Raw genomic sequence first — 26,876 nt, 5'->3', positions numbered from 1 at the left:
GAGCCTCTTTAGAGAGCCAGAGAGGAAGGAAGACGAGGCCTGCAGCTTTGATGTAGATGGATTTGACTGCGACTCACCCCATCATTCACTGGTTGGGCCTCAATCTCTATTCCACCTGTCACTGGCAGGATTTACGACTGTACCTCTCTCATCATTGATAGACTTAAACCACCCCATGACAGTCATTGGTGGGTTTCAATTGTTTTTTTATCCTCCCTTCCTACTGGTGGCTTGGCACAATATCCATGTCTTATGAGAATAAGGGCTCTACTTTTGTTTCCTCTTCCTATTTCCTTTTCTTGCATCTCTTTTGTAATTTGATGACTTGCCATACACCACATTTAGAGTTCAGTAAGGGAGTGTCCTTGGCATATCCAACAGCAAACAGCAATTTTGGTATCAAGATTGACTACTACTGTGTTGACCTGGTCTGAGCCAGTGGGCAGTAACTGTGGTTTGTGCTATTTTCTCACTAGAATTGGTGGAGCCAACTTACATAGACCGCCCTAGAATCTCAGAAACTTAATTTTAATTACGGTTTTCTTAGTCTGTTTCACTTTTAAGAATTATTTCTTTAACCAGAAGTCGCATCTAAATGTAGAAAAAGCTGGAACAAATAGAAAACGATTATAGCTCTGATCCCAGGAAGAATAAAGTTGCATCTTTTAAGTTTTGCCAGCATCTCTCCTCCACAGTGCCTTCTCAAGGCAGAAGGTACTGTATATATGAAGTGGGTTGTGATGGGCATGTCACAGCCAGTGGTTATGTTATTTACATCAGCATGCAGCTGGCTGGAAAAATAACTTCACAGTCTTGGTAAAATTCTCAGGACACATTGGATGCATGCACGAGGAATCTAAAAACTAACCTCATAAACTTTTCTCTCCTCTTTACATAACTAAAACCCATCAGGACTGTCAATTCCCACCAATCCTATCTGTATCCTCATCCAATAACAACAGGTTACCAGGGCAACGGCTGTATGTGCCTATGTCTTTTGTCTCTGTGTCGTGAAAGTATCTCCTGAAGCATCACTTTTATAATGGCAGTAGAGGTAGACCTGTGGCTGTCGTGAACAACGTGTCATAGAACAGCATCCTGAATATGTGTAGAATGTGTTGGTTACATTTCACGTTGGGACCAGAAACCATTTGCAATTTTAAATGTAGATTGTAATGTAATTGATCCTGACAGCAATTTCTATTTATGCAACCAAACGATAAAAGCTTTTGTATTGGCCATCTGACCCAGGTTCTAACAGTGTTGATGGGCCTACCTCTCTCACTCATATTGAATTACTCCACCCACTTCTGCATCTTTTCCATCTACTTTATCACTGTTTCTTTCCCAGCAGAACTGCTCTGCCTCTGCTCTGCTCTGCTACCTGCGTCCCTCTGTGCTTAACTCAGTCACATAACTAACCCTAACCCTTACATTGTGTGCATACGGTATGTACGTGTATACATGTCTGTTTCTACTGTACTCTCCCCACCTCACAACCTGCCCTCCGTCCAGCTGTTAGTGGTGTCGCAGCAGAGATTGATAAGTTGATGCTAAAAGCTCTTTGTTTGAGGAGTGAGAGGAAAACACCACCTGCTTGCCACAGCAATATGAGAACACACAAACACGGTGCACAAGCTCAGCCAGCATTTGACGGTACAGGAGGGGTTCAGTCAAACTTAACAGCATCCAATAATTTTTTTACAATATGATATTATATCCAACTATAATATTAAAACAACTTTAACATTTGATTTGAACTGATGCTAAGCATATTGATTTTGGATGATAATTTAGACATTTTAAATCGCATATACAGTATTTGTTAGACACTGTTACGCTGGTTGTTGAAGAATGCTACATCATTTAGTAAAGGCTTCAGATATAGCCAAGTATACCTCAGATGTGACAAATGATTGCTAATTAGTCCTTTTATTTTTCAGACAATTACCACCATTAGTTAAAAATAAACACTGTTGGATGATTCGTACCTGTTCAGCAGGGTATATAATGAGGGGCTGTGTAACCTACAGTACAATAATTGACATTAATTAGCCATAAGCTGGCTAATAAGCTAAACTAAAGCCTTTACTGCCTCCACTGCATACCTTTGATACTCGGCTACCACTATACTAAACACTTTGGGACAGATGGTTAAGTAAACATGCAAAAGACCACAAACTGCTATGTTTGTGAGTGTGCATGCTTATGTCACTAAATGTATGTGTTGTTAGTAATGCTGATGCTTAGCCACCACCTGCTAGGCAAAGCTACTCCCACCTGTCTCTGCCTAACTTTGCCGAAAACGAAGTCAATAACTGATAATACCTAACATGTCAACTATAACGTCTTCATGTCTGTAAGCCTGCTGGCTGTAGTTGAGGTGGTCACACATTAGAGAGGCACAATATATAGTCAGCCCAATATCTGCTGAGGACACACTGCATTTTGTTGTGAGACTTCAGACCTCAGCTCACCTGTCAATAAATCATACATCAACCTAAGTATAATGGAAGCCCTTGCTTTTTTAAAAAGTATATTGTAGTTTTATTCTAAGTAGGGTTTCCCAACTTCCCCTAGAGGAAGTCAAAATGAATCCTATGGGAATAAGGTCAGTTTATATAAATTGATGAGTGTAGTGGTTAAACTCAAACAAGGCTCTTTTGCTTTACCGCCTGCATTGATATGCAGCGTGTGGTCCAATGAGATGGCATGTGTAATCCCCAGTGGAGTGGTCTTTTTTTTTCTGCAGTGCTCCTGGTCTTTTGAGAGCATTTCTACCTCAGCCCTCTACTGCCAACGCCACACCGCAACAGAACACACACACACACACACACACACACACATACACACACACACACACACACACACACACACACACACACACACACACACACACACACACACACACACAGATATAAAGACATGGCTGCCTGTCACTCTGTTATCCTTCACATGTGATGTTGCCAGCAGCTGTTACTGTATGTTCAGCACAATTTATAAGTGTGTGTGTGTGTGTGCGTGTGTGCGCTTGCGTGCGTGCGTGCGCGCGCGTGTGTGTGTGTTAGTGCCATATGTCTCTTTCCCCAGATACAGCTTCATATCAGCTCCAGAAAGGAAGAGAGCCAAAAGAGTCACCCACTGTACACTGCCACTACACACCGCCATCTACACAAACACTCAGTAACAGAGGGAAACAAGATACCTACCAATGAGGAATATGGTAAAAAAAACAACCAAAAAAACCTGTCAACAAAAAATATAGAAAGGTTTTTATGCATGCATGCATGTGTGATCCCGTGTGGTTTTTCTAGTTCTGGACCGTGACACTTTATCCGTCCTCTATTAGAATCCCTGAATCCAAACTTGTGGTATTCAATCATTTTGATTAAAAGCCACAGTCTCTAACAGAAGTGTTGGGAGTGGAGCTGCACGGCGGCCCGCCACGTTTGAGAATTCATATATTTTCATAAACTTTTAACAATGTCAATGAGACACGTCTTCAATCTTTGGCCGTGCGACGGCGGGGCATTCAATCTTTCTTTAGCTTTTCGACAGAAAATTTGAATACAAGTGCAGTGTTATTAATGTGACAGTTCATATGGAGGGCTTCATGGGGGGATTTCTGAGAGGGCTTTTTTATTAGTTTTGGAGACACTTGAAGCAGAGAGAGAAGGAAGGGGTAGAAGCACGCTCTGTTAGGTCAAATACAGCTGGAGGGCCTTCTCTGCGTTCCCAGCTAGCAGTGACGTTAACATTTTAATTTTGCACGCCCAATTAACAGCCCTAACTAACCAGGGGCATTAATTTCTGCTGTGGCTTCAATATTAGAGAACCAAATACATTTTTTTCCCACTGTTGTGAATCTCTTATTTATTTATCATTTTGTTTTGCACCCCCACCCTTTTCAATTTTGTTATTGAATTGCAGTCAAATCAATATGGCTCTAATGCTGATTTATTCAGTGGCATACCTATCTCTGCTCTGACTCAGTTTTAAGTGGTTGGTTGAGGGATATATCAGCATATTGTACAATCAACAAAACTGATTTTGCTACTCGAGTGGGTCAATCTAACCTAAACTAACTTTAATCCTATTATTAATGAATCCAATTCTTGTTTCTTTTTTTTTTTTGCATTAATCCTGATGTTCTGGTTTATCTGAAAGTGACCCAGCAGTGAGTGATTGAACAGGATGACTGTGTATCACATTTGGATTGATAGGAGGTTAAATTTAGCCTGATGCAGTACAGTGCATCTGATTGCCCTTGATGCCGTAAGGAGCAAACCCTGGCTAATATGAAATGTTTCGTCAATGCCAGATCAATGTGTACATCTTAAATAAACGCAAGCTGGCTACATAATCCATAACAATGGGCAGGCTGGAGCAGCACAGCACTGTATTGAGTGTCTGTTGTCTTTGACACATCTTTGGTGTCATGGGTGGTGCCATAGAGGCGCCTGAGAAACAGGTCAGTCCCCATTCATATAGCTTTTATTACCATTCTCTGGTTACGCACCATTATAATGCAAGGCATTTTATCAGCATTAACTTCACTGGTGTAGATATCCATCTGTCAATATGACCATGCCCATATTTATGGGATGTCCATGTGTTTGTGTTGTTGCATTGTGTGTGTTTGTACCTCAATGTGTGTGCGCATACATGTTTTTTCTGTTATTTAAAAAAAAGGATTTATGTTGCCGATAGACATATATATTTATATCTGTTGCATTGGAGGTCTTATCTGTATGTTACTGATTAAAATAATGTATTATAGTGAGTTCAGGTTAAAGTGTTTTATCCAAATCACAAAAACAAATCATATTATCTCACTTACAGTTGGTGGGTTCTGGCTACATAGATCATTTTGGTTTCATTTGCCCAGGTTTTTATGATATCCGTCTCTGAGATTTTGCTTCAACCCCAATATAGTTGAGCTAAATGGAATTTCATTTGTGGTCCTCACTGAACAAATACTATATCCCATATGTTTTACCAGAAAACAATATTATTACACCATTTGCTTTTATTCCAACTTCTCGGTTTGATTATTAACGGCTCCATAAAAGACGAATGGTTTGTAGAAAGTTATGAGACAGGAGTTGATGGTAAAAATACGTCTTTTGAATAAACCATGTGAAGTTATTGTCCCGTTAGCGACTAAGCTAATGAGCGCTTGTTAATCTGGTGAGCTTCTTTTACTTCTTCAGTTGCTAAAAATAGTGTGTGTGCAGTTACCTTGCCAGCTACAGTAGTTCACCAACCATTAACACTACTTTTTAATGTAGTGAGCAAAAAAAAAAAAAATGACCTCCATCCTGCTAGGGTGGAGGCAGAGATGTACCGTATATCTCAAAACCTGCTCAAATTAAACTCTTGTATATTAACATATGCTACAAGAATGTCCCATTTTTATTAAAAGGCCAGTATCATCCCCAAATATCCATCTAACCTTTGTGTTTATTTTCATCTGTGCCTGAGTATTACACAGTTTTTTTTGGTCTTTAGTACTGTGTTGTGTGCATGTTCCAATTAGTTGCACACTGTCTTGCGTACAGCCATGTTTCTTTTGTTTTTTTTGGTTGACTTGCGGACCCTTCCCTCCTGCTCTGAGCTGAGTTTCCCTCAGCCTCTGCTGGGTATCGCCGGCCTGTTGTCAGGAGAATGGATGGAGTCCGTCCCCCACCAGTGAAAATCTGGCCAGACACCGAGCGCTAACCCACTAGATAACAGATAGACACAGACACCCCACATCCCTTTTGGGGATTTGAAAGGGGGGTTCAGAGTCTGTCTCTGTGTGTTTTGTCTGTGTTTGTGTACGCGTGTGTGTGTATGTACGTGTGTGTGTATGTACGTGTGTGTGTGTGTGTGTGTGTGTGTGTGTTTGTGTGTGTGCGATCCCGTGGTCGTTTGTAACCCTGGCACTCTCATAGCACCTGCTGCCCAACCCAGGCAGCCTAGTAATGATGCAGACTGATGATGTTAATAAGACGAGGTGCCCCCCTCGGCTACACAGCTCAGGCAGGACACACATGCCCGCTTATACACACACGTACATAAACATACACAATACATGCACAAATATGCATACATGTGCATATGAGCATTTTGCAACATTCTGTAATCACACGGTTCATTCGCGCACACGTACAGTACATTACTTCCACGATTCATCAGGAAGCCTTTGGTTGGTTCGAGGTGGGAGGCGGCCGAGCTGAGAAACACTACCTCCCTATCTGTACAGAGATACAGAAATAATAATGGAAATAAAAATGTGTTTGTGCGTGCGGTGAAAATCTTTCCGCTGGAAGGAAGAAAAGGGAATTATCACATATAGTGATGTCTTCATGCATGTAGCAATACTCTGTCTCTTTTTATTTAAGAGATAAACATCAGTAATTGGTGGTTGATGTACGGTTTCTAGGCTGCATTCGCTACAGGTACGTACATACAACCGTTCTCTTTTAATCTGTGTGTGCGGGGTGGTTTCACAGGATTCAAATGTTTGTTCTCGAGAGCTTAATCTCTTCCCTCAGTCACCGTGGTGCAGTGTAGTAAAGCTGGCTGGAGCCCGGCTAGTACAGGTTGGTTGGTAGTTACTTTATGTCTCCCTCCGCAGTGTCTTCTTTTTTATTTTGCCTCACAATCCGGAAGAATTGATGGAGTCGCTGTGTTTATTCCGGCAATGTCAGCACAGCACAGCACACACACACACACACACACACACACACACACACACACACACACACACACACACACACACACTTTGACTCCCTCTCTCTTTCTCCTCTTCTGTGTCTCTCTTCTTCTCTCTCACGAGGTAAACATATTTTGCAGAAAAGCTGACGGAGACCTTGTTTTAACAACCTCAAGGTCAGCAAGTCAAAGCCTGCAGTCGTCACACCAGCATCACTGTGTGTCGGTGGCCCCTGTGTGTGTGTGTGTGTGTGTGTGTGTGTGTGTTACAACAGTATGGCATATCCATGGCAGATTTATACCTCACCGTGCACCTTCAATAATTCAATAACAGTGCCTGTGTCTCCTCCCCAGCTCTGTGTCATTATAAAACAGGGCTAAATGCCACCGGGCCTAGTCCTTCTCCTCATCCGTGTCTGGAGAACCACAGCACGCACACAATGTGCCCACACACACATGCAAACACACACTCTGGTGTGCTCCACTGCTGCCCCACTTTCGGTCGAGGTCCTACAGTTTAGCAGACTGTCTCCTGTTGCAAATGTTGCTAAAAGCTGCCTATATTTGTCATATTAGTTAATAGGGGTAGGGAAATCGTATGTATCCTGACTTTTTTTTTGCGACCTTTTTTAAAATCAGTTCTTTTCCCTAGAATATATATATATATATATATATATATATATATATATATATATATATATATATATATATATATATATATAAATAAATAAATAAATGTATTTTTTTACCAATGATTCACCTAAATATTTTCTGATACGGTACCCCTGACTACATCATATCTGTTTACCGCAAAACTGCAAAAGCAGAAAATGCTGAAAATTCATGTTCTGTACTTCTATACAAATGAAATAAATGTCAGACTGACTACATGTGATGTGCATTCTTTTTAGAAAACAATTACATTTTTCAGAAATGTCTCATGATATATTGTCTCTAGAACTGTATTATACAACTTTAGTTTTTGTTAAAGAAGGAAAGAAAATCGCAATACTCAATATTATCGAATTGCAATAAATGAAAATCGCAATACAAATAGAATCGGCACCCATGTATCGCAAAAGAATCTAATCAGGACAAAAGCGTATCGTCTCAGCCCTATAAGTTAATTTCCACTCGCAACCTGGTCATTTTCATTTCCTCCGTTTGTCTTCTACCACCAACTGTGGTGACCACAGTTGCATTCAACCACGATGAGCTTCAAAATCAGTCGGTTCCGCTGTTCCCTCACCTCTTTTATGGCCTGTCTATGCTTCCTCCCCTGCGGTGCGAGGCTGTTTTAACCCCACTGACCTGTCTCCTAGCCCTACTTATAGCTTTTGGACATCCGTGACTCCTCTGGTATTACGGTGCTCCTTCAATCTCTTCCATCGATCCAGCTCCCCCTCTGTTGCTATGTGCTACAACCCCTCTCTGACCCATCCTCTACTGCCTCATAGTCCTGTCTAGTAATGTGCCCCGTGCAATGCCCTCCCCGTGCGTGCTTGGCATGTGTGTGTGCGTGCACGCACGTGTGTGTTCGCTGCTGACCTGAGTGATGAGTGGTGACCCTCTGGCTGGCGCCTGGCGTCCTCCTCACTCCTATTGATTAGATCTGAGGTTTCATACAGTAGCCGCCTCACGTGACTCTGTCATTTACTGTCTCTCCTCTGTCTCCGACCTGTCTTGCACGCACGCACGCACACACATACACACACACACGTGCACATGCATTCATTCAGTCACTTATGAAGCACGCATGTAAGTGATGAGCTCGTTCTCGTCTGCGCTAATGAATGCGAAAGAGGTTAAAGGAACCAGATTCCATATTGTATGAGCATACACAGGCATCGCTGGGAAATGAGTTTAATTAACAGACAACAGATGCAGCATGCTAACTGCTTGTATTATTTAGCTTATAGCTACAGAATGAGTCAGCAGCAGCGGAGTGAAGTGTGAGCGAAGGATCAGAGAGAAAGCAGGGATACAGCTGTCGATGTTAATATACATCTTGGGGTTTGATTAGATTTGATGGAGTGCGATTTGCGTGTCTTTCATTTCTCAACGTGCCAGGTCGTTTCCTGCCCTCACAGCCTTTTGGTAAACACCGTCGTCAGAAAAACTAGACCTATGTGTGTGCGCCTCTTCCACTCAGTCTTTGCCACAGTAATGCTCAGGTTAAGTGTAGTTGCAGGCTATTATACATCATTAGGGTAAGTAAGGCTCAGGCAGCGCAGCAAGAGAAATGGACTCTTTCAGTTGCTTCATTCCTCACCGGCCATGGCTGAAATAGGACCTGACGTCACACACACACACACACACACACGTATACATGTTCTTATGCAGGCACAAACTGCTGCACGGAGCAAGCAGCTCGCCACTTATCCAGTCAGTCAGTCACAAATCACCCTGTCAATCAAGTGGTTTATAGAGGCTAAAGTCTCCTGGTCGCCGCTAGTCACTCTGGCCAACATGCCACTCTGCTCCCACGGTGGAAATTTAAGCGTTCTTAATGGATAGATGTGAGTGTTTTATTGTGTTTTCTCGTTTTATGGTATATGTTAACACTACCAATGCTGGATTTAGAGTGTGGTAATTTACTCTATGTCAATTAGTCAGGCTGGCACATGGGTTCGATGTAGGCCTTTCATTAAAGTCAGAGATTAACCATCCAGTATGATAGATAGGATGCAATTTGTTTCTGTAATTACTGTGGCATTGATTGGTAATGAATTGAACATTTTGTTGGTAGTATTCTTTAGTTCAATCCAAACTTTTTTTCCTTCATGCCAAGACAAGAAAATAATTCTCTAAAAACGTTGATTCTCAATCATTTTAAGGAATTGTTTTTGCTATGAAAATTGTCTTAAATCACAAAATATGACCATCAGCATCATCCTCCAAAAGCCTTCGTGGATCAAACCCCATCAACACAAAGAGATCAAAGTAGTTGCAAACACTGCTTAGTTTTAGGCCATAGTCAGGTAGGAAAAGGTCCTCTGTTATTTCTCTTAAGCTTGTTGTATTTTCTCTGCAGAGGGGCACAGTGGTGTCCTCTGCCCAGAGGATGGACCTCCAGCTGGGTTTAAAGACAGAGGCAGGCTGGGTGGCGGAGCCACAGGAATGAAAGCGGTGATAGATGAAAGAGGGCAGGAAAAAGACTAATTGTTCTCATTACAGAACAAATAAAAATCAATATCTCTCAAAGCGAGGGGAGTTGGTAGTGGTCTTGAAGGGCACTGTAGTTATTGCATAGGAGTGGATTCTGTTGGAATTACAAGCGGTGGCGAAGGCGCAGTGGAACCGATCACATTTGAATGCTAATTCCGATAAAGGACAGTTAGATTAATAGATGTGGCGGTCCAGCGCTGGTCCTTCTTCCCATAAAGCGGTGGGGGTGTTTGAGATTGAAGTTTTAAATGCAATTAAATGAGAGAACACAAGGCAAAAAGGGGAGATATTTCCCCAATTTTTTCAAATTAAAGCAGGAAATTTCATTACCAGGGGACCATATTTTACACAGGCTATTACAAGGTTAATACATCTTCAACATCCCCCCTTAAAGTCCTCATATATTTGTTCAGGGATTGTGTTCTTGTGTTTTAGTTTAATTGGCTATGCAGAGGCATTGCAGAAGGTCTGCACGCATACTACACACACAAACAGATATAGATGAATGAGATTCTTATAAATTAATTCCCTTGAGGTTTAGTCTTACCTTAAATACAACCACTACATCTATAACCCTAACCAAGGCTGTAACTGTTGCCTCACCACTATAGCCCTAATGTGAGCTGTTCACTATGACGACAAGCCAAAATGTCCACAAAACTCAAAATGTATGTAATGTGCAATTGCATATGCACATATATATACACACACACACACACACACACACACACAAAAAGCTCTGGCAACATATTGGCTGTGTGTGTGTGTGTGTGTGTGTGTGTGTGTGTGTGTGTGTGTGTGTGTGTGTGTGTGTGTGTGTGTGTGTGTGTGTGTGTGTGTGTGTGTGTATACAAATAGTAGCTCTGGTCTGGTTTTTCTCTGACACAGATGACAGCAGTGTGTGTGTGTGTGTGTGTGTGTGTGTGTGTGTGTGTACGCACGCATGCATATGTACTGTATGTGTCTGTTGCTGTGTGAGCCTACAGACTTAAAGAGCAGCTCTCACTCACATGTTGACTGGACAGTGCTCATACTGTGTACAATGTGCATGTATGGAATAATCCTCATCAGTCAATCACAAACTTTTTAAAAAGTTTACAAAGCACTTAAAAAAGGTGACACCACAAAGAAAAGAATAATACAATCCAAGAAATAAGAATGTAATGGTTGTTTCAGAATGAAATTGTAGGAATAAATTGCTTTAATAAAAGGTTTAAAAATACTAAACTGGTTTGTACTGTAACATGTCGATGCCAATCTCCTCAGAGTTTCGTCCCTGTCTTCCAGCCGTAGGGACACCACACTGTATGATAGAAATTCAACAGTGAAGCAAATTGGCAGAGCCACAGAGGGCGGATCGACAGCGAGAAGACAAGCTGGGAAGGAGGCGGAGTGCAGAGGAGGCAGTGTGAAAGATAGAGAGAGAGCGAGATGGAGATGATGATGGAGGGTGGGAGAGGCTTTGGTGGTTTATATAACATCTCCAGCATGGTCTTTGGCATGCATCAGGGGGCTGAGCCATCAATCACTCCATCTGTGTAAAATCACGAGCTGACTCCAATATTGCTAAATATTTATACTGTCACATACACACAGGCGTGCAGATGAAAAGAGTCATTCATTAGGGCCTTCTCAGGCCTGTCAGCCTGGAGATGGAGATTAGAGAAGCAACCTCCCACCGCGCCTGCCTCTCCTCTCACCGAGCTCCTCAGCCCTATATATAGAGCCATCAGGACGATAAATATCTCCAGTATGCCTCTGTTAGGTAAATACCCAGTAAATATGGCAGGCAGGATCGGAGACTAAGCCAAACAGACCTATGTGTCTGTGAGTGTGTGTTGTATATGAGTGTGAGTCACTCAACAGGGAACAATAGGGACTTGTAATACCATATCCTGCGTGGATATACTGTATTGATGGCCAGGCTTTGATTAGTTGGCATCAGTGATGTTTTGGTAAAAAAAAAAAAAGTGGGTAAACTGTTATTTTAGATGATGATCACACAACCACTAACATAAAATTGAAATCAGTTCTATTTTCAGCCTTACCGTGCTGTAAGAATGTGTTTCTTATATAAATGGGGCCTAGGACTGTAACTCACCTTGGTTTGAGACTATGAACTTTAATGTGCACTCAAAGGTTGATGTCATAGGGTCGTATTATGCATAATATGGGATCCATTGTTTAGGGAGCTTGACCCATCTTGATCCCTATAGCTTGAGTTCTGCTCTCTCACTTTATGGAAGTGCAACACTAAATTACTGGAATAACCCTTTAATTTGTTGTATTGCCATCAATGTGTTTTTGCTATCAATCTGTACTTGCTCCACAGAGCGCCTTCTTTAATAGAGGAGCAAAGAACAAAGGAATCTGGACCATATTTACTGATCTGTATCTTCTATGTGCATAAATTACACATAATTATTTGCACTATCATTCATAGTGTTGCGATCGCTTGTGCACACAATGTGATAAATAGTCAGAAGTAATTTGTTTAGAATGAGAAAAGAGAGCTTGATGGAGAAGTGCTGACTTTTTCACCTCCACCCACCGAGCCAATCTCTGCTGTCTGTTGGTTTAAAGAAGTTGGAGAAATTGTGGGACACAGTCGCCCCAATTCTGACATCAGGAAGGTGAGGGAGATGGGGTTCTCAATGTCCTCCAATCACTTACTTACATTGTCCGACCAACGGTAAAAAAAAAAAAACGTGTCATCAGCTCCCACAGTCTACCTATGAGATTGAATCAAACACCAGTGAGTTTGGATTGGTATTCATTTAATATCAACAGAAAGACAACCTTCTGTATATCAATATATTTTCTCATTATACAAGTCAGTATAAGAGGATGAATGCTATTAGAGCTGCAATAATTAGTCAATTATTGGGTAGTCGATACATGTTTTTAATGGTAAATATTTCTTTGGATTTTGGATTGTTGGTGGGACAAAACAACCTTAGGTTGTAGAAAATGTACTAGGCATATTTCACTTTTTTTAGACATCTTGTAGACCAAACAGTTGATCAATGAATCAATAAAGTCATCATCAGATGATAAATGAAATGATATCAAGTATTCTTGAACTTCAGCACTAGCTGAATCTGCTTCTGTCTGCTTCTGTCTCTTTGTCTATATTCTCCTTTTTATTCTCTTGCTCCCCTAACCCAATCCGGCCTACTTTATTTCTCTACCCAGCTTTTTTGAAATTCTGAAGCAAGCCATTATGTTGTGATTGCTCATCCCATCCGCTTTGACGGACCTCAGATCAGTGCGCGGGCCAGGCCTTGGAAACAAAAAGACATCAGCAACATCATCTTCACACTGTAATTACAAGAATGGGGGGGCAAGGGGGGCATTTCATTTTGATTAGCAAAAAAGCTTTAATTCTCAAACTCACATCCATAATTAATCATTAAATCATGGGAGAGTGAGTGAGAGGGACAGATAGGGGGACACAGTGAAAGGAGGATGAAGGGATGGATGGCGGGATGTGGCAATGGAGAGAAAGGGAAAAGGCATGTAATTATCTGCAGAAGTCCGACATCCCCAGTAAATCCACGGAGCTGTCTGACATGGCTAATTAAAGAAGCAATCAAAGGTCCACCTCCAGAGATTTTTGAGAGAAGACGAGAGAGAGGAAGAAGGAAACCGGCTAGAGAGATAGAAAGAGGGCCTAGACTGAGAGAAGGGAAAGGAAGGAGGGGGAATATGGGAAAGAAGAGTGTTGTGATCTTTGTTATTGTTTCATATGTCAACCGTCCCTCCTCGATTCCTGGATGAGGCTCTCACACGCCTTCTCTCTCTATTCTGTGTCTGGTTTTCTGCTTGCATAAGGCCATCACACTCTGATCATTTCTGACCTTCATCTGCAGAGCGCAAATAGCTGTGATTTACACCATCAGGGAAACGACCGGTACTCCAACAAAAAGTAGTGCATTAGTCATATCTGGTTGGTCATTTTGAAAGTTGAAATGATTTCTGGGGTACATAATTAGTGATGTAACCTGCAGTCATCAGGTGTTTCAGGCCTTTCAGCATGAGACGCCCTCTCGCTGGCAGCCCCGCTGTGGTTCATCAGGCCTCACTTTGTGCAACTGTAGCAACCTCCCACATGTTTGCTCTTTTTATCCATAGCCAGCCAGATGAATTCCCAGCAGCCTCTGTGTTGTGGTCGATGACGCTTGTCTTCCCTGTGATGCAAAGCGATACTTTCCTGCAGAGGCACTGCATCCTGTACTAACTGTACTGGCTAACCAAGCCTTCTTCATTTGAAAATCCCCTCCATCTGGTCCTCCCAGGAAGCGGTTAGCAGCACTGTTAGCTGATTTATCACTCGCTGAGAACAATTGTTACACCCATTGATTGCATTACATTTCAGAATCTGACTGAATCTTGTCTATATTTGTAAAAGTGGGTTTCTGTGTGTCCCTTTCTTCTCTTGTGAAAAAAATCGGTGTTGCTGCAGTATCTTGTAAGTTTCTTGTAATTTCTTTGTGTTATAAAATTAAAATAGCATGTCATTTTCTTTTAAAGCAGTGTTAATACGTCTAATAATTTATTTTCTTCGTCCAAACAAATGTGCTTGTGTATTTATTGATGCTAATTTTTATAGGTGAAAATCAAATAGTATTTACTATGCCCTAACTAAGATGTTCAAAGGATGGAAAGATGAAAAGTAAAGGTGTAGTTGGGATGGTTTCCCCAATGATTGTTTTTTATTATTTTATTTGCTTCCCCCATTTCACCCCTCTCTCTCTCTCTCTCTCTCTCTCTCTCTCTCTCTGGGGGCACAGACCCAGGGGACACGAGGTAGATAGAGTTAGTGTGGACCAGATTATTTCCACACTGGGTCATCCTATGTCAGCAGAAAAAGAGCTGAGAGCAGGACGCTGACCTGTGTTCCCTCTGACCACTTTGTGTGTGTGTGTGTGTGTGTGTGTGTGTGTGTGTGTGTGTGTGGTGGCGTGTGTGCTGCGTGTGTGTGGCGCATGTGTAATGCTCTCACCTTTTGAGCCCTTCTCAGCTCAATCTATGGAGTACTACAATATATCTCATTGTCCAGGGTTTTGTCACTCTGGATGACTATCACTCGCTTATATAGTTTACTTTTTTTATGCGTTTTGTGTTCATGTTCAGTGTTAAACGTTGCATGCCAGTATTTAAGATATATTTCGTAATTTTTTTAAATCCATATTCTGATATTTTTTACATCATATATTTATATCTATTCCGTGCAAGAATTATTTTGCCATAAATGGCGTTGCTTAGTTTATCAGTGTATCCACAACCAGTCTTGTTTACTTCTAATCAGGTAGCGATTTCCTGTTTGTGGGAGAGAATTACACAGTGTTTCAGTTACACAACTTGTCTTTTAGCTGTTAGGAAGTGTTTTTCTTTTGCAGTTACTGTCAGTATAAACATACTGTACTCTTAAGCTCTTCTATCATTTTCAGGCTGTGTATTTGTTGCATGTCGGTGACACAAGTTAGCTCATATGAGGAATGACCGGACATTTATCATGTATGTTGGGTCAGTTATTTGTTTTCCTTCAAACCCTGCTTAAACTTGTGTTTTCTTTGCGACCTGGTGCAGCAGGCAAGTCTTAAAATCTTGGCTTTCACTCACTTTTGCGCTCATAGATGATGTGTCACTCTGGATATTACAAACAACATAATTTATCCTCATAGCTTCTACTACACACTATACACAGTGGAGTGACAGTGAAGAGGAAAACATGTAGGAAAAAAATAACATTTTGGGGTGTTGCAGAGACTTACTTTTCTGCCATACCCAAACTCTTCTATTTAGGACTCAAAAAAAAAGGAAAGAGACTATTAACTATAGAAAAACACTCCTCTTTTCAAAGGAACCAGGAAACACTATCGGGGGGAAAAAAAACACTTTAAAAAAAGCATGACTTCCTGTGTTTCAGAGGATTTGTTGAAGAGTCTTCATGGATGTGTTAAATAGACTAAAGATTGTGTTACGTCAACTGACAACAAAGAGTAACAACACAGACATTCATTTATGTGAGCGGATTATGTAAAATCACTCCTGCTGTAACTTCAAGCTGAAGCCACTGATGTATTAATATTGGCCTTCAGACCCACCGTATCGGTGTATCAGCCCAGAAGGCCCTCTGTCAGTCTGTGCCCTCATTCTCTTCTGTTTATTTGTCCTTGGGGTGTGTTCAGTGCGTCTCCATCTCTCTCTCTCTGCCCAGTCCACCCGGTGTCAATCTGGCTGCTGTATAATTGGTTGTTTTTTGGTCGGCCGGCCTGTCGTCCCTGGCGTTGATTCATAGCGTTTGTAAAGGTGACAGTAGCGGCTGTCCCTACCAGACAAAGTAGAGCCATCACTAGCCAGACCTCCGCTGACCTGCTAGTTTGTGCGTGCACGCACACACACACACATACAAAAAATACACATATGAAACACATGCAGCTTCGCCTGAGGCCTCACAGGGGAGGAGAGGCAGGTAAGGTCATCATGTACACAGCTCGACCAAAGAAGATCCTAAAATATACACACACACACACACACACACACACACACACACACACACACACACACACACACACACACACACACACACACACACACACACAGAGGTGAATATACGCATATGGATGATTGTCTTTTTGTAGTATGCAAAGAAATTCAACATATTTAATTGTATAAAACTAAATAATGTATACACTATACATACAACTTTATACTTAGCCATACTGTATATTACCATACATATCCTGCATCAATATGTTATGCAATTCATATACATACAGTATGAATAATAAAATAAATGCATTAACACTAACAGAAAAAGCATGCACAAATAAATTGCCTAAAATCATTGGAGAAAAAAACAGTAGAATAAGCAAATCGATCAAAATACTGTTTTTATAAAGAACATGATGAAATACACGCACACACATACATTTATATACATTTAAAAACACACACAGACAAGTATAAACACCTAGAAACACACACACACACTGACACACACTCGTCTGCAGGCCTTCCCCAGTGACCTGGATACACCTACAACTGACACTTTATCTACTTAGCTGTGTCACCTTCAAAAGCCTGCACTAGTGTGACACACACACACACACACACCATCTCATCTGTAAAAATCCCCCCTACAAATAACAGCTATTTGTGTGTCAGTTTTAGGGGTCTCCATCACGCTCCTTTTAAAGCACCGGCTTCATATCTATAATTGAAGGTAATCGGCTGGTAAAAGGATTGTAAAGGGGTTTGTGCTGTAGTTAAGAATTGATCATAAGCTCTGGCTTTTTCATGGTCCTGCCATTGACCTTGTAATTGATTTGGTGAGCATGTTTTATTTTCTCCGCTCTTGTGTTATGTTTTGATATAGTATATTAGACTTTGGCTTACTGTAAGGTCCATTCAGGATGATCTCTTTGTCTTTCACGTGTATTGTTGTGTACCTCTATCCTTGTGAGAACCAATTGGGATGTAGTGTGTGTGGTACATGTGGGTTGAGGTGAGGGTTGAATTTCGGTTGCGGGATTACAACCAGTGCCACGTCCTCACAAGTATAGCAAGAATAGCATGTAGGCGTGCGTGCGCCGCTCGCCTGATTACACGTGCATGTCCAATTGAGCTTACATTTGCAGCGAGCTGACCTGTGTTACAGCGAGTGTAATTGATTGTGTGTGTGCTGGTGTCTCAGTGTTAAGGTTAATTTCTCTAACTGCTGGTAAGTGCTGTCTGACCGCTCCCCTGGCGGCCTCTCCGAGCTGAAGTAATGCCACTTAGAGACCCCAGGCCCCCACCGCTGGCCAGCCCATTGATCCGCTGATCAATAATTGCATCTGTACACCGTACACTGAGCAAGGAGGCTCCCTCACTGACCTAACGCTCACACACCGACTGGTGTAAGCCACGCAGTCACGCCACACACATGGTTACCTAAGGGTCCTTGAGGCCCGGACACACAGAGCACACAGAAAAGGCAGTTGGGCTGATCAATCTCCCCAAGTTGGTCAAAAAAGTGCCTCGGAACACACCAAAGCGGAAAGACGTAATACGTCTCCATAACAGCAGGCGGCGCCAATCTGTATTGTCGCCCAAAAATGAAAACCGGCAGCTGATTGGACGAACGCGTCACGTGGGTCTTGTTTCTCCGGAAATTCAAAGACAGACTGTCATGGCGGCTTGTTCAGAATACGATCTCATATTATATTGACTTATAATAGTTAATAGTTCACTGAAACATGTTTCTGAAAACATTTTAAGCGAGAAATAGGCCATGCAGTTGCTGAATCTGTCTTCATTTCAGATCGACAAAGGTCAGTTTAAAAGATTTTCGTCAGATTTTGAGACTCTAGTCACGCTTATTCCGCACCCCGTTTCCGGGTTAGCACTCTACCAATCAGATGGGTCATGTGAGTCCGACTGCCGGGCAAGTGCCGGGTCGAAGTAGTCAATTCATGACACTGGCCCCCCCCGCCGGCCGCCAAAATGCCTTTTTTTTTGGGGGGTTTTTAAAGAGGTTCCAGAGGAGTCTCCAACTAAATCAGGTTTAGTTTAATTTCAGTATCATTTCATTCATTATGAGTTATCCCATTTGGAGAACAGATTCACTCTCATCACATTATATCTCCATACAGTGCAGACAGCTGTGTTCTCCCAGGATTTCTTCTCTGATAAAGATCCAACAAAAGACTGTGAGAATCAAAAAGAATCAGTGCATGGTACTTTTAACAATTTCAACTCTTCTACTGCACTTCCCAATGGTGCAAAGAAAAGCTATGCTTAGCCTTTGACATTAGATTTATCACGAAATATAGAATGCAACTACTAAGACATTATATCATTTGTCCTCCTGTTTATAGACGCATATGTCTCTGTCCCTTCCACTCATCTCATTCTCCTTTTTTTCCCTCTGACTCTTTGTCTCTGGCGTCTTCCATATTGCTGTTTTCCCCACAAATTCTCACATAAACCATCTAAAGAAATGGTATACACTTACCTCGGCAGGGCGTTCAAATCTAATGTGCATACAATTCATAAATAAAATTCCCCACACATATACCATGAGCTTCGTACAAGTTTATTATTAGTCACTGATTCAGATTTACTCGAAGACTTTTCTTGAGACATTTCTGTCATCTGGAAATCAAAATGACATCACTGCCCATCTCTGCATCCTTTTCTTCTTTCTGTTGTTTTATTCCTCTGAGGGAGCCTCCATCTTGTTGCAGATCACAGCCAATAAAGCAGCCTGCCTCTTTCTTTTTCGCTCTCTCTCTCTCACTCTCACTCATCCTCTCTCCTACTTCCTGTTAAAGGAATCAGTCAGTCAGAACACTCAAAACACATATTAAACAGGCATCAGCCTCTCGCCGGGGCCAAATCACGCTGTTCAAATGTTGTTCTTCCACCGGGAGCGCAGGACAACTGAAGAGATGGGATCTGCAACATTAACTTGATTCACTGCTGCGGCGACTGAGTGACACTCCATAAACCTCAGCGGGCCGCCGCTGGGTCCCGCCGACAGCACCCCATGGCTAATGTGACACACACTAGCAACGCGTAGCCTTACCACCCCCACAGCACTACACACAGTCTTGCACACACACATATATATTTAAGCAAGCATATGCAAGGGCTGACATATACATAGAAATACGTATAGTAGCACATACTGTGTTTGTGTGTGTGTGTGTGTGTGTGTATATACACAGTATATATATATATATATATGTGTATATATATATATATATATATATATATATATATATACACATATATATATATATATATAAACAGGTTTTATGGTAATGCAGCAGAATCTACACAACCATTGAGTTATTGTCCTCTCCAGCTGACCTCTCAGCTCGCAGCATTTTGGCATAGGCAGTTAGCATGGGCCCTGTAGCTCTGTGTAAATAGGTAACCTCTGCTGCTCAAAATGCCAACTTTCTCTGGCTGTCCTCGACAGTGCTGACTCACTCCACACACTAACTACTGTGCCTGTCACTTGAGATACAAATAGTAGAGTCCGAATTCATATTTACCACACAGACTTGTTGCCCGTGTACTGCAGTGTCACAGTGAGTTTTTTTTTTGTTACTTTGCTTTTTTTTAACAAATGCACTTTGTTATCTTATACTACATGTACAAGGAGAGAGAGATATGCAGTAGATGTGTAGAGACAGATAAGAGACTCATAACGTGAGAGAAGAGGCAGGCTAAGAGTTAGAGACGGCCAAAAGACAAATACAGTAGGCCGACCAAAAGTCTTCCTCCGTTGTTCAGAATTTAGTATTTGAGCGATAGTAGCAAAATGTAGCCCTGATATTAGTCTAAACAATGCTCCAGAGTACCAAAAAACCTCTCTCTTAACAAGGCCCTGGTCTGATTGCCCCATTTTCCTTACTTACTGAAACTTACTGCACTTATCAAGTATGAAAACCCACAAAGGGAGAAAAAAAATCTTCTGAATGGAAGTAAGTGAGTGAGTGAAAACAGCTTTATCTTTAGAAAGCCACCCTGTCCATATACACTTAAAAGACTACGCTGTCTCTTGACTCTTTCAATATCAGTTATTATTCTGACACCTGGCAACGTCTGGTTTGTAAATTCTCTATCATTTGTTAGGCCCATTATGATTCAACAGCAAGAAACCCTGGCTAACTCTTCTACTTGTCTGCAGTCTTTGTGAAAAGAGATCTTGAAATGTCTGTCTTTTGTCCAGTGTTCTTTCTTTTTTCTTTTAGCTACTACCTAAAATAAACCTTGCGGTTGTAGACAGGTGAGGGTGTATGTGTGCACACGTCATTAACATAACAAGTTCTCATCTTCTCACTCTTAATATGATTTGTTTTGGGCATTTTCTGCCTTTATTTTTGACAGGACAGCTGAAGACATGAAAGGGGAGAGAGAGGGGGGAATGACATGCAGCAAAGGGCCGCAGGTCGGAGTAGAACCAGGGCCCGCTGCGTTGAGGAGTAAAACTCTATATATGGGCGCCCGCTCTACCAACTGAGCTATCCGGGCGCCCATCTTCTCACATATAATAATGCCAGTTTTTCATGATTTATGATACCGTATGCTAAAGTGTGAACATTTGCACAGGACAGATTGGCATAGGAAAAGTTCAGTCAATATTTGTGAACATCAGCTAGACTCTCTCTCAAAGACAGAAACCAGAGAGGTCTCAAACTTGTAATGTCATTTACACAAGTTATCCCTCATACTATCTGTTTGAATAGACCTGTATTCACTGTCTGTCTGAAACGCTCTGGATTAGCACCTGTCTCTTTAAGCCTCCCTCAACGAAAAAAGCCCAGTCTGCTCTGATTGGTCAGTGTTTTTGGTTCTTCCGCAGCTGTGCTCTCTCCACCGACTTTTGCGTGCAGCTGCTCGAGTGATGTGTTTTACGTTACCGCTGAGAAAGGGCAACATTCAACTTTGAAAAAGAGGACAAAAATGACCAGATAATTACCTCAAGCTACTGGCAACTGCGTTAAGGAGGGGTCGGGGTGCGATCACGGAAGGCTTGCGTCATGCGGATGCACCAACAGTGTTGTTGTGTTGTGTCCTCATGGGGGAGACAGAAACTACGCACTCTAGCTTTAAAATGCTCTAAAATTTAGTTCTTTGCTGAACCCAAAAGCTGCGTTTAACTCTTTGATGCACAAATTCGAAACTTTGCTTGCAGCCATTAAGAACAATATATGTGTTCCTTGACACTAGCATCTGCAATTTCTGTCTGTCCAGGTCTTAATTGTTCACTCTGATGTTGGACACACGCTAACACATAAAGTGCCGTTTCCTCCAGCACTCCACTCCACACTGTACAAGCTTGTCCATTTTGAGAGTGTATCTGCGCTGGACTAGTAAAATATCTTGTCATCTAAGGACAAGCGGTCAATGCCTACTTAGTCTATAGCGACGGCGTTTCATTTACGGGATTGTTGAAATCTAACACATCTCTGTGCCTGTTTACACTGGAGGAGGACAGGGCACAGTTGGGTCAGAGACAGTTTGCTGCACAACTCTGAGTTTTTGATCACATTGTCAACCTTGTGAGAGCAGGACATTAAATGTCAGGGGGAGATAGGAATATCAATGATTGATGAGCTTGTTTCTGTATGTACTGCAAGAACTGTGTGATCTCATCGCTACCCTGGGGGGTGGACCTTGTGCCTTCAAAATGTCAACTTCTCAGGAAATGAGCTAACAGCAACAAAAGTTATTTTTTTTTTAAGAGAAGTTTTGATATTTTAAGGAGCTTCCCGAGGCTAAAGTGTTGTAGAATCTGCAAACTTACAAGTGCAAACATTCAGGTCTGACTAAAACATTGCAAATTAGGGTCCATGTAGTCTTCCCGTGATAACAATGTGTGTGAGCTTCCAGTATTTATACAAGAAGTTCATTTCTGCTCAGAAGCCGAGGCGTGAACAGAGTCGCTCTCTCTTCACTGTCTCAAATTCCCATTTTTCTGCATAGATTAGCCTACAAGTGTCTGAGCCAGGGACTGTTTAAACAATGGCATTTCTAACACTGTTCCTATCACCTTGGAAACGCCATGGCAACCTGTGATCTGAGAGGGCACAGTGTGGCTCAATTAGCACCAGCCGCGTCTCACGTCAAGTCTTCCGCCAGCCTAATATCTCCATATTCTGTCTCCTTTCATGCATTAAGTGACACAAATATGTGAAGTGTTACATCACCTTTTATAGCGACTTCCTCATAGATTTTCCCCTTGTTCTCACTGTGGTGGATGCATAGACAAAGTAAGTTCCAACAGTTGTGGTTAGCAAGAACATTAAGAGAGAGGATAAATATGAATCGCCATGTGTGGTGCAGTAATTGCCATTTTTGTATTTTGCACATGATCTTGACCATATTGGCACAAAATTATTTTCCTTTCCTTTTTTTGTCTTAGCTCCTATTGTTGTTATAACATATGCCATGATCAAAGCAACATTTAAAGTGCTTTAAAGGTCCAATGTGTAGGATGCCATATATCCATATCCGATACCATATATCCGATACCAGTGTGTCATATATTTTATCATGTTTTAACAACTGTATACTACTATCTATGGAAGTGATATTATTTCTATCTTTGTTGTCGGTCTGGCTCAGGTTAAACTCTTTGTGAAACATGAACAAACACAAACAATGAATGCCCCAGAACTTTCTTTTATTATGCAGTTAGACAGTCAGTTATGACGGGAAAAGAACATAAATACTACTTTAATGTAGATTTTCTTTAGGGCTTTATTACGTGGCATCGGATCGGTGCATAAACTCCAGTACATACCGATACTGATACCAGCGTTTTAGGCAGTATCGGAGCCGATACCGATACCAGTATCGGTGGACCATCTCTAGTTAAGATCATATATATATCGCAATCGACCCTCTCGCGCCACGCAGTTCAAAGTACGTATTACAGCTACGGTAGCCTTCACGCTTCAAAAAGCTGGTCTCTTGCTCTTTTCAATATCCTTTTTCTTTTTCTGGGCGAAGAAGAAGACTCCTGTTCCTGACATTTTGGATTTTGAATAAGTGTGGTCCTCCATGTTTCCTTCTTCAAACTTGCCAGGACCGGGAAGCTACGATATCCATTAGCAGCATTAGCAGCACCTGTGAGTTTATCATGTGACAGCGAAAATGCAGAATATGTCCTGTATGTCCCTTACCGGCTAACATATTTCAAGATGGCGCATGAATATGGAGCGGCTACCCCAGTTCATGCGAATGAAAATATAAAATTTCAAGCCAAAAGGAACACTTGGAATTGATGGTGGAGGTAAATATTCATGAAAAAGGACAAGTTTGTGAACGGGCAACACAGATTCTGATAATGAACAACTAAACACGTTACACACCGGACCTTTAAGACCTTTCTACTCAGTTTTGGATTCATTTTAGTAGTCTAGGAATTGAATAAAAGTATCAGTTTTAAAAAAAAAAAAAGAAGAAATGTAATGTGAAATGTGTCTCTGTGTTCCCCAGGTATCGTGTCCAAGTCTTTCGAGTGTCGTCTGAAGGGTCAGGGGGCTACGTTTGTGGAAACGGAAGCCATGGACTCCCCTGTGCACAACAATGGCTCATTGGAGGAATCCGGCCACAATGATTCCATCCAGCAGGTCATCATTATCCAGGGCTACGGCGACGGGGAGGTGACCATCGACCAGGCCCTGGAAGAGTCGGCCGCTGCCACCCTGCAGACGCTGGCCATGGCCGGCCAGGTGGCAGAGGTGCTCCACATCACAGAGGATGGACAAGTCATAGCCTCGGGCAGGGAAGTGGCATCCGCAGGGGCCCACCTGGCCGAAGGCAGCACCCAGTACGTGGTGCTGGAGTCGGGCGGGGCCAGGAAAGAGCTGCTACCCCTCGCCAGAGGAGGGGTAGCAGCGGCAGCGGCAGGACAAAGTCACATGGTTTCGGAGTCGTCCACAGCTCTGGATGCTCTGCTCAGCGCCGTCAGCGAAATGGGCCATCAGGAGGAAATGCAAGGGCAGGCCGCCGTCGCCCAAGAGGTGGTGAAACCCGAGGCTGTGCAGAGCGTAGCGCAGCCGGACGTCAAACAGGAACAGGAAGAGATGCAGGTCATCCAGGAGACCAGCCGCCAGGAGATGCAGGAGGTGCTGCAGCTCGCCGCGTCCCAGATGATGAAGGAAGGTCTAACCCAGGTTATTGTCAACGACGAGGGAACGCACTACATTGTGACAGAGCTGGACAACTGCACCTTACAGGTGGAGGGAAGCGTGTATGGAGAGGACGGGGCAGGGGGCGGGGAGGGGCAGCAGGCAGAGCATCAGGCTGGAGAAGAGATGGTGGTCTATCTGGATGGAACCCCTCATAATATAGTTCTGGAAGGGTAGAGGATAGAGAAATGAACTGAGAAGAGGTACAGTTGTCGTTTCATCAAATCTTTACTTGTTTAATTCTGTTAATGCCTAGTTTCTTTTTTTAATTTAATTTTTTTTTTTTTTTTTACATCACTTCTGTTTTCTATCTTCTCTTGGGCTACGCTAAACTCAGGTTACACATCATTTATTCAGAGGGACAGTGGAGGAAACCGATTTGGTGCTAAGTGAGTTAACTTGCAATCCTCACAACCACCAGGACTACATTAACCACTTGATTAATGCCATGCAGCTTAAGGAAAGGAAAATATTTCCTCTTGAAATAGGTTTTTGAAAATGCATCTAATATTCTGAGAGTTGTTCAAAGGAAAATGTGTATTCTGCTTTTTGTTTTCTTTATGATACCTTTGTTTAATATTACCTTAGATTTTGTTTGCGATGTTCGAATTTTGACCATGACACAATGATTTATTAATTCTCTTTTTTTTTATTATTGTCTTCTTTCCATCCTTTGTAGGGATTAGTATATTACTAGTTGATGGATTTAAAAAAAAAAAAAAAGATCTTATAGATGATTTACATGTAATAAAATAGAGTTGATAATTACATATTTCAGTTTTTTTGACAACCCTAGCTCTAAAAACCATTAATGCCATTTCATTTCGGACAATAAAGATTGAGTCTAATTTTTAACAACCAGATTCTTTTCTCAGGAGTGTTTGCCGTCAATTGTCACGTCAAGCTCACATTTCAGCGCCATCATATAAGCAAAGTGCACATACATGCATCAGCTGCCGGCTCCCATCATGCTTGCTGATCACTAACACTGTCATTATCATCACCATTATCATTATCGTCATCATGATCACCATCATCCTAATCGTCATCCTCTCTTCTCCCCCCCCCCCCGGGTTCATTCTGTTCATTGCATACAACACACTCATCCTTTTTCCCTCCTAGCAGTATTCAGCACTGGAGGGAGAATCAATATTCATTTAGGCCCCTACACAGGCCGCGTTTCTGATGGAGTGAGTGGGAGAGCAGTATGACGGCTGCAAACACAATGGCCAACCGCTGAAAGTAGAGAGACAAAGCACTCATACACACAGAGGGCATCAAAAGATCATCCCTTTAACACACACACACACACACCGTGCACACAGAGCCTGAAGGTGGGCTGAGAGAGAAAGTGTTAGAGGAGTGGGCAGGAAAAATGAGAGGATTACAGATGGATGTTGAGAGAGGTGAGGCCAGAGAGAAAGTGAAAGAGCAGTGAAATCCACAACCACACAGAGAGAAGGGAGCCTGTAATTTCACATAACATCTGTGTGCCTTTCAGCCTGTCTTCGGCTCCTGCTCTCAGCCCCATGTTGCATTTGTAAACTCCCAGTCTTTTTATGCTCTCTCTTTTTTTTTTTTTTTCATTCAGCAAAGATAGGCACATTTAACAGAGGTCATGTTCGCTGTGTGAGCATCCATAAGTGCCTCTGAGCGGGAACCAAAGTTTTTTCACACCCACTGTGTGGTAAAAGATTCAACGATAACATTTAAATGCCTCACATTTTTAGAATGTACCACCATTGTCTGTTTTGAAATAAATAACTAAATAACCATATGTTATTTGGTGTGTGTGTGTGCGTGTGTGCGTGCGTGCGTCAAGCATTGGTGTTTTTGTTCTCAATAGGAATGTCCGCCTGCGATCACTCATTATTCTACATGTCTGGCTGAGTGATTGTGTACTGTTGTGTGCATCTCCACCCTCCTCGTGTATGTCCCTAATCAGGGCTGGATGGCTCATTATTAACTGCAGCAGGCCACTCGTGTGACATGGAAGAGAGAGAGAAATTAGCAGCTGTCACCCAGTGATGAGTTCATTTCCTGACAGGCCTCTGCTCCGAAGAGTCCTGCTGCAGACGACCAGACGGCTGATGGAAACCTGCTGCTGATGCTTAATTGGAGAGCCGGAAAAGGGCAGGGGGGAGAAGGGGTGGGCTTGGATGGAGAGAGATGAGGGTAAAGAAGTGCAAACGAGGGTGGAAGTAACGCATTAAAGTATTAGGTAACAGTTAGAATGTAACTATTGGAAGAAGAAAAAATCCACAGCAGTAATTTGACTTCTTTATCGCCAGTAGGCTACTTGGTTGG

General features: G+C 42.2%; 1 protein-coding gene across 2 annotated transcripts in view; it reads left to right on the top strand.

The window, feature by feature from the left end:
- Positions 1–25,337, top strand: part of znf407 (zinc finger protein 407) — a 156,690-nt gene extending 131,353 nt beyond the window's left edge. For both annotated transcript variants that reach the window (XM_039806848.1, XM_039806849.1), the window contains exon 10: positions 23,875–25,337. In XM_039806848.1, the coding sequence (XP_039662782.1) occupies positions 23,875–24,746 (872 nt within the window). In that variant the 3' untranslated portion in view covers positions 24,747–25,337. The remainder of the gene's footprint in view (positions 1–23,874) is intronic.
- Positions 25,338–26,876: the final 1,539 nt, after the last annotated feature.

Source organism: Perca fluviatilis, chromosome 7 (assembly GCF_010015445.1).
Source record: "Perca fluviatilis chromosome 7, GENO_Pfluv_1.0, whole genome shotgun sequence".
Classification (NCBI taxonomy): Eukaryota; Metazoa; Chordata; class Actinopteri; order Perciformes; family Percidae; genus Perca; species Perca fluviatilis.
This window is presented reverse-complemented; position numbering and strand designations above follow the sequence as displayed.